This window comes from Cylas formicarius, unplaced genomic scaffold, assembly GCF_029955315.1.
Source record: "Cylas formicarius isolate icCylForm1 unplaced genomic scaffold, icCylForm1.1 PGA_scaffold_2__14_contigs__length_35257938, whole genome shotgun sequence".
In the NCBI taxonomy this organism is placed as follows: Eukaryota; Metazoa; Arthropoda; class Insecta; order Coleoptera; family Brentidae; genus Cylas; species Cylas formicarius.
This window is the reverse complement of record NW_026844319.1, coordinates 29,348,352-29,364,263: the sequence shown is the minus strand read 5'-3', so window position 1 is coordinate 29,364,263 and position 15,912 is coordinate 29,348,352. Positions and strand designations below refer to the sequence as shown.

The 15,912-nt window shown below is 39.0% G+C and overlaps 2 protein-coding genes and 1 long non-coding RNA gene across 6 annotated transcripts in view; 2 read left to right on the top strand and 1 right to left on the bottom strand.

Annotated features, from left to right (window-relative positions):
- The window catches only part of LOC132697921 (protein Shroom), a 227,211-nt gene that overhangs the window by 141,661 nt on the left and 69,638 nt on the right, over positions 1–15,912 (top strand). For all 4 annotated transcript variants that reach the window (XM_060663684.1, XM_060663685.1, XM_060663686.1 and 1 more), the window contains one exon: positions 14,577–15,427. In XM_060663684.1, coding sequence (XP_060519667.1) covers positions 14,577–15,427 — 851 coding nt within the window. The remainder of the gene's footprint in view (positions 1–14,576; positions 15,428–15,912) is intronic.
- On the bottom strand, positions 11,183–12,642 carry LOC132698701 (uncharacterized). Its single transcript, XR_009618404.1, has 3 exons — positions 12,585–12,642; positions 12,461–12,524; positions 11,183–12,404 (listed from the first exon to the last, which is right to left on the bottom strand). It is a non-coding gene; the product is annotated as an uncharacterized LOC132698701 (long non-coding RNA).
- LOC132698700 (uncharacterized) lies at positions 13,043–14,476 on the top strand. The gene is made up of 2 exons (XM_060664902.1): positions 13,043–13,182; positions 13,842–14,476. Exons 1-2 carry the CDS (start codon positions 13,137–13,139, stop codon positions 14,186–14,188), a joined length of 393 nt encoding a protein of 130 aa, XP_060520885.1. The 5' UTR covers positions 13,043–13,136; the 3' UTR covers positions 14,189–14,476.

Below are 15,912 nucleotides of genomic sequence, written 5' to 3'. Positions count from 1 at the left end.
ATCATCATCGAATTTCTCCACGTTAATGACTCTGCATGCGACATCCTCCTGATCCATTTTCGACATTAAAAATTCCATTTTTGATCTTCCTCTCACGTATATCAAGTCAGCATTTTCTATCAGTAGTCCGATCAACGTATCAATGTCGGAATATTGAACAAAACCAGAACTGTATTTGAGACCGTGATGATATTGTTCGAGCCAGCGTACCGTTCTTTTTTCTGCACCGGTCAACGTGCAATATTCACGCGGCGGTTTCAAAACGTAATGACTAATTTGACATCCATTGTAGACAGCCATTTCTTTAACGACAAATCCATCTTCTAACTGGAAGCCTTGAATATCTACCGCAACGATGCGCATTTTTAATATGACTGGTTAAGATTAGGTTCCTCCGGCGGTATTTATGTTAGATTTCGAACAATCTCGCTGAGCGGTAGTTGTTCCACGATACAATCGTGAATGATGATGCAATAGGCACGTGTATTCGCGGGAAATCCCTTTTTTGCTTCGATGTCTAACTTTACGTCGACAGTGCTGGATTTTACACTGTCGTTTCTTCGAGAACAGTCAATGACGAAAATCGCGCAGTTTTTGAAAGCCATATAGTCAAGCAACGCAGTTTTTTCCTCACATCCCTTATAACTGGGGTAGAAATCCGTGTAATTGTGATGCGCTTCCACGAAGTCATTCTTTTCAAAATCTAATCGTAAACGTTCGTGAGGGTAATATTCTCCGTTTAGTGTTAATCTTATATCCGTTACGTCGACGTGATCGAAAAGCGTCGCATTTTTCGCTTCGTTGTCTTTGCGATTTGTTTGAAAAGCGACTATTACGTATCGGGGGCTTTCGATAGCCGCGCACGTCTTGACAGACCAAATTTCTTTGGTAGAGCCCGCGGTTAGGGCAGGATATTCATGAAGTTCCCATCGTCTATAGGGTATCAATATGGGTTGATCTAATCTAATCGATTTCAGCAGAGCCAATTTGATTTCGTCGTTTGGAAATATGTGCTTGACCCTAAGATCGACACTATCAATTTTTAATTCCGCCGTTGTTTTAATTGCACTGGCCGCAACACCGCCCATTGGTTTAATTATCATACAATTTTTGTCATGTCTGGCTCTTACCAATCTTATGGTTTGTTTTCCACAAGTTATCATATTATAATCATTAAATATGTTTAAAAAGTGTCGTAACGGGATTCGCATGCTAAAATGTCCATTTTCTGTATCGTGAATCGCATTTTCAGGGAAATTCCAGCCGGAAATATCTAGATGCGATGAGTCATCTTTCGAGTAACATAGATAACCTCTAATCGTACTAACTATACCCGGATCACGCACGCTATCCACTTCTTTCCCATTCAGCTCGTACGATATAGTTTCAAAAAAAAATGCTCCTGCATTGTTTACAAATTGCACTTGGTCGGTTCCCGTGAGACGTTTCAGCGATCCCTTAATGCAAATAGCAGCGTCGTACATAAGCAGCCAGGCATCTCCTTGATTGATCGTGATCTCAATGGTGTCGTTGTTCAAAAAAGATTTCACAAAGGGATGATAGGTGCGGGTCTCCACGCGCTGGATAGATTCATCAAATTTTGGCTTTCTGTGTATGTCGAATATTTGATTCGATAACATCGTAGCCCAGTGATCGGAGAAATTGTTTGTTGCTCAATGTAAGACGACCTTTACGGATACGCCTCGGTTTTGTTACTAACCCTACCGTTTGGATGTTCGCTTTTTTATATTCACCAGCGTCTCCGATTGAGTTGAAAATCAACATTACGTTAATTTTTTAAGTTCCAATCTAATGATGATTTCTTCACCTCGGAAATTAACCAACTCAAAGTTTTGATCCAGAACCTGTAGGGTAATGTTGTAGATTTGTCGTTTGTTTACTGGCAAGTACGTTAGATATTTAGGAGTTTCGTCGATGGCGTACCCCGGATCGACGGACAAGGCAAACTCGTAAATTGTGTGCGAAGGTCTGTCGTTGTAGAACGCTCCAGACGTTATGTTACTATCTACATGTATCGTTCGCACTTTTATTATATCCACGGGTAAATCTGAGGAATGCATAATATTGGGCTCCAAAATTTTCTGTGAAAACCCCAATAATTTTCCGATACTGTCCGAGTGTTGTTTAAAGTTTACCCCGTATACGGGGCTGTAGATTTCACACTTTATCGTATTATTGTTGGGTTTGATTGATATCTCCTCTATTAACTTTGGGATCGTATTCTTCTCTTCCTTATTTTTTGGCAGATGTTCGTTAATGTAGGTTTCAATGTCGCTAATTTCATAGGACCCGGTCGGAATTTCAATTACGTTTTCTTTATTGTTACCATCGAAGTAGTAAAATTTATTCGAACCCTTATCTATGTTGGGAATGTTGTTGTAAGAGTGGAATCCAATCAGCGCTAAACCGTACTCTACATCTTCATCCAACTGCAGCGGATTGACAAAGTCGATGGATAATGTCGACGTGTTCCCTTTTAACGTAAATATGATCGACATGTTGACTGCTTATAGGTCCACGATTTCAGTCCTTTTTATAGAGAAATTGCAAACACAAATGACCGCAATTGTATTGCGTAAACTTTTGATATCTATCGTGATTATAGTAGATATTGGCGCTGTTGCCGAAATATTTAACAAGTTCTGCGGGTGGTTTAAGGTTACCGAAACTGTCAAAATACTCAACATCGTTTCCCTTCCTCTTTTTGTATGCTACCCAGTGGGTTCCTCTATTTCGACGAACATCCAAATTTACGATTCCGCATTCTTGCGATCTGATTCGACGGGGTAAACTATCTCGCATAAAAACACCCCTGAAGTGAGGAATTTTTAATTTGCGCGCCAGAGATATTAAATCGACGTCGTATAGAGCCCTTCTGGGTAGCTTTATTGGGAGTTTTTTTGTTTCTTCAGATAAAGACCGAATCCGCCGCGCGGACTCTTTTTCAAGAATAGACCCGATCCCTTTTTTCCAATCTCTTCCATAGCTCGGTTATGGCGGTTGTCCTCTTCGAGTTTCTTTCGTGCGTTTTTCGCATCGATGACAGTTTTAGCGATAGCAGCGGCTCCGCCCGAGAGCGAACCTAAAGCCCCTAGCGCTCCTAATAACGGTAAAAGTGGTAAAATACCGCCCGATTTTGATTCGAACGGTATAATTCTAGGTACCCTAATTTTTTTACGTCCTCCCGCTTTTCTTACAGCGGCTCTGCCAGCTCGAAGCGCTTCCAGTGCCGATCTTCTAAGCATTTTAGGGTTATCGATATGAAACAATTGTTTCTTCTTTAATGCATTGCGAACCTTTTTCACGACACCCTGTCGAAACGAAACAGAGGGACGCCGTTGTTGACCCATACCGAGCTTACGTTTAGTTTTCATAGTCGCGGTGACAAAGAATGCGGCAGCTTTTTCACCAAACTTTGCGTCTTTAGATTTTACTCGCTGCCACGCACGCGTTTCCAATTCTTTATCCGCTTTATGACGTTCGTCTAACGATTTGTTTTGCGAATAGGCAATGTCGTGTACCTTACACGCAGCGTCCAAAGGATTCACCCCGCTATCGCCTCGGTTCAAGCGTTTTTCCAATTTTGTACCGGGACCGCAAAACTGGTAACCCGGAATGTGTACTTCAAAAGGTAACTTGTTAATAAGCGTGTTAACGAGACCACTTCCGGACGCGAAGCATAACATACTAATTAAAGGAAATTGCTTGTGTCGTATATATATATACGAGGTGTCTCGAATAAACATTGTAGTCATGCGGGTGGTGCAGCAGAAACTCAAGCTCCCCATCGATAATTTAGATTTGGTTTGCGGAGATGGTTTCTTTAACAAAAGCAAACACGGTCAACTGCTACCCAATTCATTTAGGGCGGTGTTTTGCGGACCTAGCGGTTGCGGCAAAACCAACACCATGTTAGCGCTACTCTTTAACCCCAACGGGGCAAGTTTCGAAAATGTTTACGTCTACTCAAAGTCGTTGTATCAACCAAAATATCAACTGTTATCTCGCGTATTGAGCAATGTCAAAGGAGTTGGATATTATCCCTACAGTGAAAGAGACTCGATAATCGACCCCAGCGACGCGAAAGAGAATTCTCTGTTTATTTTCGACGACGTGGCGTGCGACAAGCAAGATAAAATTCGCGAGTATTTTTCGATGTGCCGACACAAGGCCATCGACGCTATTTATCTCTGTCAGACATACTCCAAGGTACCCAAGCAATTGATACGTGACAATTGCAATATTGTCGCGTTGTTTAAACAGGATGACATGAATTTACGTCACGTTTATGATGAACATGTCTCACCCGACGTTTCATACGACACGTTTAAACAAATTTGTTCCGAGTGCTGGAAAGAAAAGTACGGCTGTTTGATAATTGTCAAAGATTTCGACGTAAAAAACGGACGCTACCGCAAGGGTTTCGATAAATATATAAAAGTCGATATTTAATTGTCGATAGAAACAGTCATGAAGGCGACGTCCGCCGACATCGCCGACGCGGCGCTAAAAAAAAAAGTAAACGAGTTGTCTAGATCTATTCGAAAGAAGTATTTAACATTAAAATTGGGTAAGAGCGAAGAGGATGCGTCAATTCGGAAGCTTTTCAAACCCGTCAGCGAGCCGCTAGAACGTATAGCAAAAATAAAGCTATCACCGTCACCGGCAGAAATAAAAACTGAACGTCGAGGTGTCAAGCGGGAACACAAAAAGGAACCGAACGAAGAAACAAAAAATAAGGTTAACGTATCATTTTTGCCTATGGAAGAAATTCAGGAAACGCCGGATCCCAATAAGAGCGTTGAGATGCAAAATATCGATGAGGAGGAAGATGATGTGTTTGACACATCGAGCGTGGCCAACGCATCCCTTCAATCATACCTGGAACAATATCCAGAAATTTCCCATTCATATATTCAAAATTTATGGGTAAAATCGCCCGACACCGATATTGTTTACGGACCCGTTTACGACAAAATATCATCCAAATGGTTTCTCGGCAATAAATCGCTGGATTTTCATCAAGGATCTGGCGATATTATTGTAGACGGCGAGAGATATTCCGGTACCCGCGGCTTGTATAATTTGGTGTTTTTGAAAGATCCCATAGCATACACAAAAGACGATTTGGCACAATATAAAAAAATAATGGAGGCTACCCAGGTGCACAGGGACGCGATCGGACGTCTGAAAGGCGCATCGACTGTACCAAAATATACCAAGGTCATCCGACCCTTAATAAAATCTCAGTCGCGTTCGTACTCGTACAGCGGTCAAGGTTATAATATGCGTTATAATGACGCTCCTACTGAATATGTATACTGGGACGACGTCAATGAACTCGTAGAGCGTCTGAAATTACTAATCGCGTCGAAACACGCAGGCAACACGTCTCATGATAACGAAATAGTTTCAATCGTTGAAGAGCTAAAAGAATCAGGTTTTATACGTTAGTTTAACGATGAGTCTGGACAAGTTTGGACGTTCTAGCGCGCTGCGACGACCCTTCACTAATACTGTGATTAGAAGCGCCCTCGACTATATGCCAGACGGAAACGTCAATATGAACAATTTAAAAATTTGCAATGTCCAAACGCCTAGCGATGACGGTGACGTGGCTAACAAAAAATATGTGGATGAGACAAGTAATTTATTAAAAATTGCATTGAGAAAGATTATTGGACAGAAACTCGAAGCGTACACGAAAAGATTACAAATTGAAGACAAAACTAAATTCTCGCGTCTTGAAGAACAACTGAAAATGAGTAGCACTACACTCGAAAATGAAATTATGCAGTTTCGCGAAGTTTTCCACCAAAAGCTAAGCGAAATGAGCGCAAAGAAAGATTTGGAAAAGCACATGACAAAAGTCGCCGTTTTGTCACAGCAATTTCATGATATTGTAACCAAAATGGAGCGACTTACGAACGAAAATGAGAATATAATGAAGGTATTGAAACAAAGGGTTTTAAATCCTCCATCGCAACCGAACACACATTATGAATAAAGAGAAGGTACAACTGGTTCGAGAACTGCACAAGCCGGCACGCAGAAATTATGCTCGCCGCCGGACTATAATACGAGGGATAGATGACCTGTGGCAAGCGGATCTGGCCCAATTAGATCGCTACAGCAAACAAAACAGAAATTTTAAATTCGTGCTGGTTGTGATAGACTGTTTCTCAAAATATGTATGGTGTCGCCCGTTGAAAACCAAAACCGGGGTCGAAGTCGCCAAGGCGTTTTCCAAAATTCTCAAGGACGGACGGCACCCTCAAAACTTGCAAACGGATCTCGGTAAAGAATTTTACAACGACACGTTTCTGAAACTTGTGGATAAGCATAAAATTAACCACTATAGTACGTATAGCATAAAAAAGGCCTCAATTGTCGAACGGGTGATACGTACCCTCAAAGAGAAATTGTTTCGACATTTTTCTTTACGCGGGACGTACAAATGGATCGATGTGCTCGCCTCTATCGTTGATGAATACAATAACACAAAACATAGAACGACGGGTACGAAACCCATCGATGTGAGTAAGAGCAACGAAAAGAGAATTTTGAAAACCGCGTATAGTAGCATAAAAATATTCGGTCCTCGTAAACTTAAAGTCGGCGACATCGTTAGAATCAGCAAAGTCAAGCACGTTTTCAACAAAGGTTATACACCGAATTGGACCACGGAATTGTTTAAAATTGTTAAAGTACGGGTTACTAACCCCGTAACGTATTTGCTTCAAGATATGCAGGGTAAACCCATAATGGGCGGATTTTATGAAGAAGAATTGCAGAAGACAGTTAACCCGGACTTATATCTCGTCGAAAAGGTGTTGCGCAGACGAGGCAATATGGTTCTCGTGCGCTGGTTGGGATTGGATAAGTCGCACGATTCGTGGGTAGACAACGTAGACGTTTTGAAATAAATTTAGTCTCGATTTAGAAGTTCTGACATAAATACGTGTATATGATGGCTCAAGAGAAAATTGTGACATCCAACGAATTGTATAATTTATTGGAAAATTTCGAGTTGCAATTTCCTTCATCAGAAGTGCTCCCGTCCAGCTTCGTTCCTGTAGAGCAACAAACCAAAAAATCTGCGACCAAACGAAAACAAAGTGCGTCGGTCGTATCCCGCAAGAAGAAGAAGAAAACTACCACAAGTGAAGCGTTTGCAGCTCCAACGTCATCCGCTGATTGGCTCGAAGTGTTCACGGACGGTAGAGAAAAAAGTGTCATTTGTGAGGCATTCAATTTAAAAAGAAACTTGGCGTCTCAGTTGTCGGGATTAGAGTGCAATATCAACGAAATTGAAACACAAATTGCGCTTTTTAATACAGACTTGCAAGTGGCGCGGATGCAAGCTCAAGAGTGCAAAAGAAAACTAGAACAATTTAATAATTTAGCATTTAACGAAATTGTAAAATAGTAATAATGTATATAATAAATAAATTATACAATTACAAACTTCTGTGTAATTATTATGCGGTGTTGTGGTGGTGGTAAAAAAGAAAATAGCGTCTAAATATATACATGTTTATTCTTGTTGCAATACAATGGAATACAATCAATACATAAAAGTCTTATCTACAGTTACATATGTTATAATAAAACCACAGTATTAATAGTTCAATGGACTATCAGAAAAGCGTAACTTTTTTCCATATTTCCTCTCATCGTGAAGCATTAAATTACATTCATCTTCAGTTTCTACAGTGAACAAAACTTCTTCAAAGCAGCTTTGACACCAAAATTGTTTATCGTGATATACATCATTCAAATTATTTATATCCAGCTGTAAATGATAGTGATCCAATAAAAGTCTAAAATTTTTCTTTTTAAATTTTTTAACTACTTGAAATATAAAGTGACAAGATTTACAAACTAAAATTTCCGAATATTTTATCCTGTAATAACTGACCCATAAACAGTAAGCGGATTCTCCGTCAAAATCAATGGTTGGAGTTGCCAAAATGCTATTTCTGTAAGACGATCCAAATCTCTTATTCAACAGAATGAATTCTAAATTTAATAAAGAATTGCCATCAGACTGGAGCGCTAATTGTTTAAGGTACTTCCATCTATATTTCGAATAATATTTAAATATTAGTATCGTTAGTTTCCAAGGCAAAGGTGACTCAAGCAAAAAATCAGCACTACACCTAATATTTTCGCAAATTGTTATAATACAAAGGCTTTCTAATGTAAGTTGTTTGACCATAATCTGTAACAAAAATATATTAAAAAATAATTACGGCACTTTATAATGTCCCCACGGAAGCGTTTCATATGAATTCGGCAAAAGATAACGTTTATCGTCTAAAGGACTCAAGGCAACTTTTGTTTGTTCGATGCTAAATACATTGTGAGTGTATGAACGAATGGTTCGTTGAGTGGCGTACTTTTCCCTAAAATTTGTTAAGCATTCTACGTAGTCATCAAATGAAATTTTATTTTTTACAATATTGTACTGAATACCCTTTGACTTTTTAACTACCGAACCCGTTAAAATTTTGAAAGTATACATTTTCGACCTTAACCCCGCATAATGACTAATGATGGTGCCATTAGTCTCATCCTTCATCAACCCCAAAACCTTTTTGTTGATTTGCGGTATATTATAGGGATTGTCATTAGGATAATCAGACGTGTCAAATTTTGTTAAATCGGCCTTAATAACGCTTTCATATGCGTCATAACATTTGATATTATAAATGAAACTGTCCGTATCCATGTATTGAATTTTACATTTTTCGGGACCCAAATTTGGAAGCATGTAATTATAATGAAACTCGTACATGGTCGTTTTCGACAAATCCAATATGGACATTCCAATATAAAGTGGCTTATTAAAGCAAAGTTCCGATTTTTTTAATTCTATAAGCAACAAATTGTTATCAAGTATGGTTCTACTGTGAAATCTAGGACTAGAAATTAAATTTTTCGCACCGTAGCGACCATCCCACGCTTTAACAAATTTAACAATACGATGCTTGCGAATGTTTTCCATTGTTTTACCGTAAGCGGCATTATTAAACAATTTGTATAAATTTATACCAAATTTTGTCTTTGCTTGGGTTCTTAATTTATTATTATGATCGATATAACATTTCAACCAACGAGATTGGTTAAATTTTAATATTTTGTGAATTTTCTTTAGTACGAGACCGTTTTTGAGAGCCTGTTTTAAATTGCGATAGTGTATGACGTATTTTTCTTTATTATACAAAGTAGTCATTAGTTTTGGTAACTTTGAATTGGGGGGCACTCGATGTTCGGCACAAAATGGAAAATCTCTATGTGTGTCATGTAATTTCTGCGGGTATTCCAGGTCTACCTCTAGGATATATCCTTGGGAAGATTCATCTGGAATGTTCATGACATTAAATGAATCAATCTCTTGATGAGACATCCAGTCGAATCCTCCGTAAGGAAGAGGCTCGCACATGGCCTTGCCATAGAGGTTATTGACGTCAAAGTACATGATATAGGAATCATCCCTGGATGAATCGTAGTTGGGCATATATTTATTGTTGGCCTCCGCATATCTACCAACACACACCGAAATTCCACCTCGTATAGCCCGCTCGATAAACATAATTTGGTCAATGTCGCGCAAAAGTTCTAAACGACATTTTGTGAATCTAAGCATGCAATCCCATGTATACCCGGGCATACTGAAATACCACGCCGGATCCAAAACGTGTGTTGCCATACAAGTTTTTCGAAAATTTTCGAATATATCTGCCAGAAGAATAACGTCGGTTTTTAAATACAAATCTGAATACTCGCCTAAATTTTTTATTTCAAACGACTGCCAAACACTTTGTGCGTGGGAATATTTTTCTTCACTAATATTGCTTTCACTTAATTTATTATAGAATTCTTCAATCGGGGGTAAAGTTGTTTCATTTAATTTGTCTATATGGTCGATGTAATCGTAACAAAAAATACCTTTTTGCGACAGTAAATTTAATTTTGATTCGTCGAGATCGGAAAATTCTTTTCTTAAAATATATAGTTCATTTTTATCCATACTGGAAACTAAATTATCCAGAGATGCTCCCAAAAATCTAAACGAATCTATAAATCTAAATTTTATGTTATAATCAGGTTCGAAATATGTAAAAGAGATGTATTTTTCCTTATTAACCGGAACTATGGATACATAGCTTTTTTTTGCTAAAACCGGAAGCAGGAAGTGGCTATCGTATCCAGAAAGGTTCTGGAATACTACGGGCACTACAAATATTTTTTTAAAATTTAAATTACAAGCCTGATGGGCAAAACCTCTAAATTTACCAGTAAAATGATCATGGTCACGAACAATAACATCTTCTTTTAAAAAAGGTTTTTCACAAATATGACAATGACTCGACCTTTGATCTAGACTAATTTCACTATCCATTGGTATAATATCCTTAAATTTTGAACGAACAAATTTTGATAAATTAGATATTTCCTCCACGAACCAATCAATACAATCTAGACCACGATAACTTTTGAAAAATGATATTGAATCATCATAAGAACATTTAAAGTAATATGCAGCACTGTAAGCTTCGTGCTTTTGGTATTTCGAGGTTTTATCTGAAATTTTCAAATTTACTTTTCTCAATTGACTCTCAAAATCGGCGTAAATTACAAACGGAGTCCTTTGTTTATATATATGGTTTCGAAATTCAACGTAATCATATTTGGGAAAAGACACTTTATACTCATTGAAACTGGAACATATTGTTTCGTGGTCATGTAGACGAGTTTCGTTATTGAAATAATTCAAACACCTATCGCAAATGTATTTCTTGTGATTATATTTACTGAGCTGTGAGGAAACTAATCGAGACAAATTTTTAATGTAACAATAGTGATATTTTATTTCTTCATAATCATTATCTTGCGGATCAGGATCAAAATCATTAACTTTTGGATAATATTTATTTTGTATTAACAACAAATTTGAATGTTTTTCGCGTTTTTCTTTTGTTAATCGTGCAGGTAACACGGAATAAAAACTAGTTTTTTCATTTTTATTAAGCTCTAAGATATAAACATTGATGGAAATATCATTGTCTTTTTCAAATTTGCTTATTTTATTCATTTCCATAGGTGTTTGTAAATTTTCAGTTTTCAAAACACTTTTGTAGTATGGATATGAAGAGGGTAAATACTGACGAAAACGTGCTGGAAAGAGTCCGCATACAACTGACCAATAAAAACACGCTTGATCGTCATTTCTAATGTTAATACAAGCCCTTTTATTCGCAATTTCTTTAGGCAACTCAACGAAGGATGACCCGTTACCCATTTCAAATTTATTAATGTTAATCTCTAAATAAATAATATTATTTAAAGCCCACCCGGAATCACGTTCCTGAAACTCTGACATTTGATTTAAAATTTTATCTTGCACATTTTCAACAAACCAATCATTCAATTCTGTTCCTAAATCAACTACAGCATTTCCGGTACTCAGATATTTAACATCAACTTCGCCTTGGACATCATTTTTTGCCTTAATAAATTCACCGCAAAATGTGGTATTTACTTTCAGCAATAAAAATTTCTTTAAAATTTGACTAATTTTTTGTTGAAATATTGGACGAGAATCGTTTAAAAATTGAATTAAATCTTTATGAAGTAAATTAATTATGACACCAGTCTGAACTCTTCCCTGGAAACACGACGCTACCGATTCCCATACAACCATTTCATTTGTGTTTGTCTCGCGGCTACTACTTTGTAATCCCAATCCAAAATGCTTATGTTGATAATTAAGAATAATTTTTCTAATAGCTTTCAGATGTTGAATTGTAGTTTGTAATTTTCTTTTTAACCCAATAGATAAATCCTTTTCGTTAGAAACGATTTGGTTGCAAGATTCAATATTTTTATTTAGTCTCCTAAGCCACACATCACTATCTCTAAGAGTGAACTTGTCGGAAATATGCTTTTTTAATTTTTGTAAGGTTAAAATTAAGATTTGCGCTCTATGAATGATCTGCTTTACGCGCATCGTGGTTTATTAAATATATAACAGTAAATAAGACTTACCCTGTATAATATGTTGATTAATTTTGAATTATTTTGAATTTCTTTAAAGAGTTGGGCTTTCCAATATCTTTGGATCCCTCGTAGACCAGTTTGTACTGCCCCGACGCAAAGTGTTCTAGTCTCGGACGGAAAGCTTCTGTCACGCGAGTAGGAAGAAATACTACGGAATTTTCTAATTGCAGCAACACGGAATTGCCAAATTTTGTATTAACAATTTTGGCTCTAGTAATTTTAAACGGAACGCCTATCGGCAATTCATGCAGTTTGACAATCGGCTGCTCAAAATCACCTTCTGCAAGACAGGTTTGATTCAGTTGACTTAAGTCCATCTATAAATTATTATTAATTATTTTATCTCAAAATTAAAAAAATAAAAAAAACTTACGCTTAAGATTGCTGCTATTCTATTTGCGGTTACGGGTTGAGAGTACTAAGATGATCTTTAGGACCTTTATAAAATAATAACAAATGTTAAAGAATTAAAATAAGACAATAAAAAAGGTACTTACTGCTTTTTTGTACGAACACCAAACTACTAAGTTAGCTTCCACGTTGCACGAATAATACCAAAAACAACTACTGACAAAACAGAGAAAAATGAGATGTATTTATACGGTGCGAGAATACTTTCTAAAAGTTAACAAACGAAGACACCTCCACATGCGTTGCAACAAATTTTTCCCATTACGTTAATCCCACGGAGCAAATATAAAGGGGGCAATTAATTATTATTCTCAACAAGCAAAACAACTCGACATTTAGACTCGGCGCGTTATGAAATTCCACATCCCATACGGAGATTGTAAAAAATGAAAGCAAGTTGGCCTTGATCTTTTGCGGCAACATACGTTCGTCCAACGTCCGAAGCGGTTGCGTTCCCGTGTGAAAGCGTGTTGACCTTGAGACTCCTACCTGCACGGTTGTCTGGCGACAACATCGCGTCTATTCAAATCGGCGTTGGTGCTTGTGGGTAGAAGACCTTTCGACTTTTAATTCAACCATGGAAGGGAGTGCATGTGTATAAATACGTTGCATGTGTATTATAGACTATATTCAGTGCAATGAATACAGAAGTGCGATGTCCATTTCCCTACGACCCTACAACTGGTAAGTTTTATATTTTAATTACCTTTATACAGTGCGCGTCTTTTCTTGTGGGTTTCAGTTTGGGTTATCACTTTTTTGGTTAGTTTCTACCTGTTTTTAAAATATGATACTCATCTTTTTTACGTTGCATAATAACCGATTTAAATTGAGTGTTTTTAATAGCTTTTAAATGACAGTGAATGGAAAAGGGAATTTTGGCTTTTAAAAAATAAACAATTTTTAAATTTGTTTCAAAAATGTTTTATTTTTTGTACTAAAAAATTGCAGTTTGCCTTTTTGACAATAATAATCGAATTAAATTGAGCGTTTTTAATATCTTTTAAATGACAGTGAATAGGGAATTTTGGCTTTTAAAAAATAAACAATTTTTAAAATTACTGAAAGTTTTGTTTCAAAAATGTGCGTTTTATGGGGAAAACGCGAAATATATACATATTTTTGTTTATTTTTTGTACTAAAAAATTGCAGTTTGCCCTTTTGACAATAATACACTTACATTTAAATGACAGTGAATTGAAACGTGAATTTTGGTATGCGCGTATAACTTAAAAAACAATTTTTAAAATTATTTGATAACCCCCCTTTTTGGAAGTTTTGTTTAAAAAAAAAAATGTGTGTTTTATAGGAAACGCTACATATCATACTTTGTTTTGTTCTAGAAAAAATCGCGGTTTGTCCGTATGACAAGTCGCATATTATGTTGGCGCATCGCTTAGGGCGTCACATATTCAAATCACACAAAGAGTACCGGGGGTTAGAATTCCCGGTACGACATGAAACGACAAGGGAACATCACCAGCAGCAGGAGCAACCCGGTGGATCAAAAGAAGAGCAGCAGGAGTACCCGGGTGGGTGGTCGACGGAGTGGGACGGCGAGGAGTGCACTTCGTATTTAGATTTCCTCCGGGAACGGGAAGAAGAACAACGCAAGGAACAGGAACAATGGGATGGTCGACTGAATCGACATAAAAAGAAGAAGAAACTCCTCGCCAGACCAATTTTATAAATAAAATAAAATAAAATGTATTAAAATTCAAGTTTATTTAATTATCCTCCCGATCCACCGCGTCACCGCGCCGCACCGTCACCGCCCTCTACCGGGGGGGCCTACGACGGTCGGAGCGCGCGACATCTAGCAGCGACGGGCGGAACCGGGGCAAAACAGGACGCTACACAAGCGCGCGACATCTAGCAGCGACGGGCGGAACCGGGGCAAAACAGGACGCTACACAAGCTGGGTGGGGGGCGGAGCGCACTCTGGTAGACAGGGGGGACACTAGGACGCCACGCGCGGGGGGCCCCCGCTGCGGGGGGGTTAGGAAATTGAGGTTATGTACGGTTTCTGTTGCTTATATCGGCACTATACATCTACTCGAGCGCGGGAACATTTTCAGAAACTGAAAACTGTGATGGAACGTTGCGAGAAAATCCCGCCGGAAACGTACGAGACTAGGCGCGCGACGGACAAGATGGCGGAGAGGCTCTTCCTGCCCAATGTGGACCACGACGGAAAACCGCTGGGCGACGCGGAATACGCGGTACCGTCGCCCCCCGAACGAGACTTCTCCAAGCCTCAGCTCACCCAAGCCGACCTGGAGGAGTACGCGAAATCATACCAGGACCCCATCGACACCAACGGCCTGACCAAGGGCGGACTGCACGAGTTCATAGAGTACAATCGGAGCTACGAGAGCTCGTTGTACAACTCCAAGCACCTTCACCAAAAGCAGGTTTCTTACGCCCAGAGCGAGGGATACCACAGCTACGTGTCTAGCACGGACTCGACCTTGACGCCCTTCCTGGACAGATTGAGGCGGGACAGCGAGGCGGCCGCGTCGCGACCGCAATCGTCCGACACGTGGGAGGCGGCCGAAGGCGGCAGAGACAGTGTAGTGACCACGAGTTCCGGGAGTGCTTCCTCTAGTGAGACCCTAAAGTGGCACGGTTCGATGAGCGATGTATCCGTGGCTAGTAGCGCTAGCACGCACCCAAGCGCCGGTTCTTCTTCGAGGCAACTGATCGCTCACAGTGCCAGAGTACAGACGCCTCAGAGGCACCACTCCGAGAGCGTCCTCTACATGGGAGGAAACGAGGGACGCCAGGATGGCTGGAAGGACAGGGAGATCCGGAACAACAACGCGAACAAACTCAAGTTGTTTCCCGTCAACACGTACACGGTACAGGAGGCGGAGAGGCAGCACGACGGGGGCGGGGGAGGCGGCGGTAATAACACGTCGAAGAATAGGTGAGTTCACCCAAGACAGAACGCCTTAAAATGTGAGAATCTGGAACTAAACCTTCTTATCTGTTCCTCTCACCAGTCAAATGTTTGACTAAATCTAAAACCAAAATTATGGAAATCTACGTCGATGATACTTTTGTTATTTGGCCTCATGGTCAAGAATCCCTAGTAGATTTTCTTAGACATTTAAACTCTATTCACCGTAACATACGTTTTATATTGAAATAGAAACTAATAATAACCTCCCATTCTTAGATATTCTTATGAATAGAAAACCAGACATAAAATTGGGTCGTTGTGTTTACAGAAAACCTACGCACACAGATGGATGGATCAATGCATTCTCACATCACCATCCGGCCCAAAAATCATCGGTTATCAACACTCTTGTTGACAGAGCCGTAAAACTATCTGAGCCCGAGTCACTGAACCCAGATTAAAATATTAATTCAACCTCTTTCTCTGCTCTTCGCTCTAATAATTTGCAC

What these genes read in the sequence shown, in the direction of transcription:
- LOC132698700 (XM_060664902.1), top strand. Translation starts at nt 13,137, where the DNA reads ATGAATACAGAAGTGCGATGTCCATTTCCCTACGACCCTACAACTG. An exon ending in TCCCTACGACCCTACAACTG is followed by an intron (nt 13,183 to 13,841) that starts GTAAGTTTTATA and finishes GTTTTGTTCTAG; the next exon opens with AAAAAATCGCGGTTTGTCCG.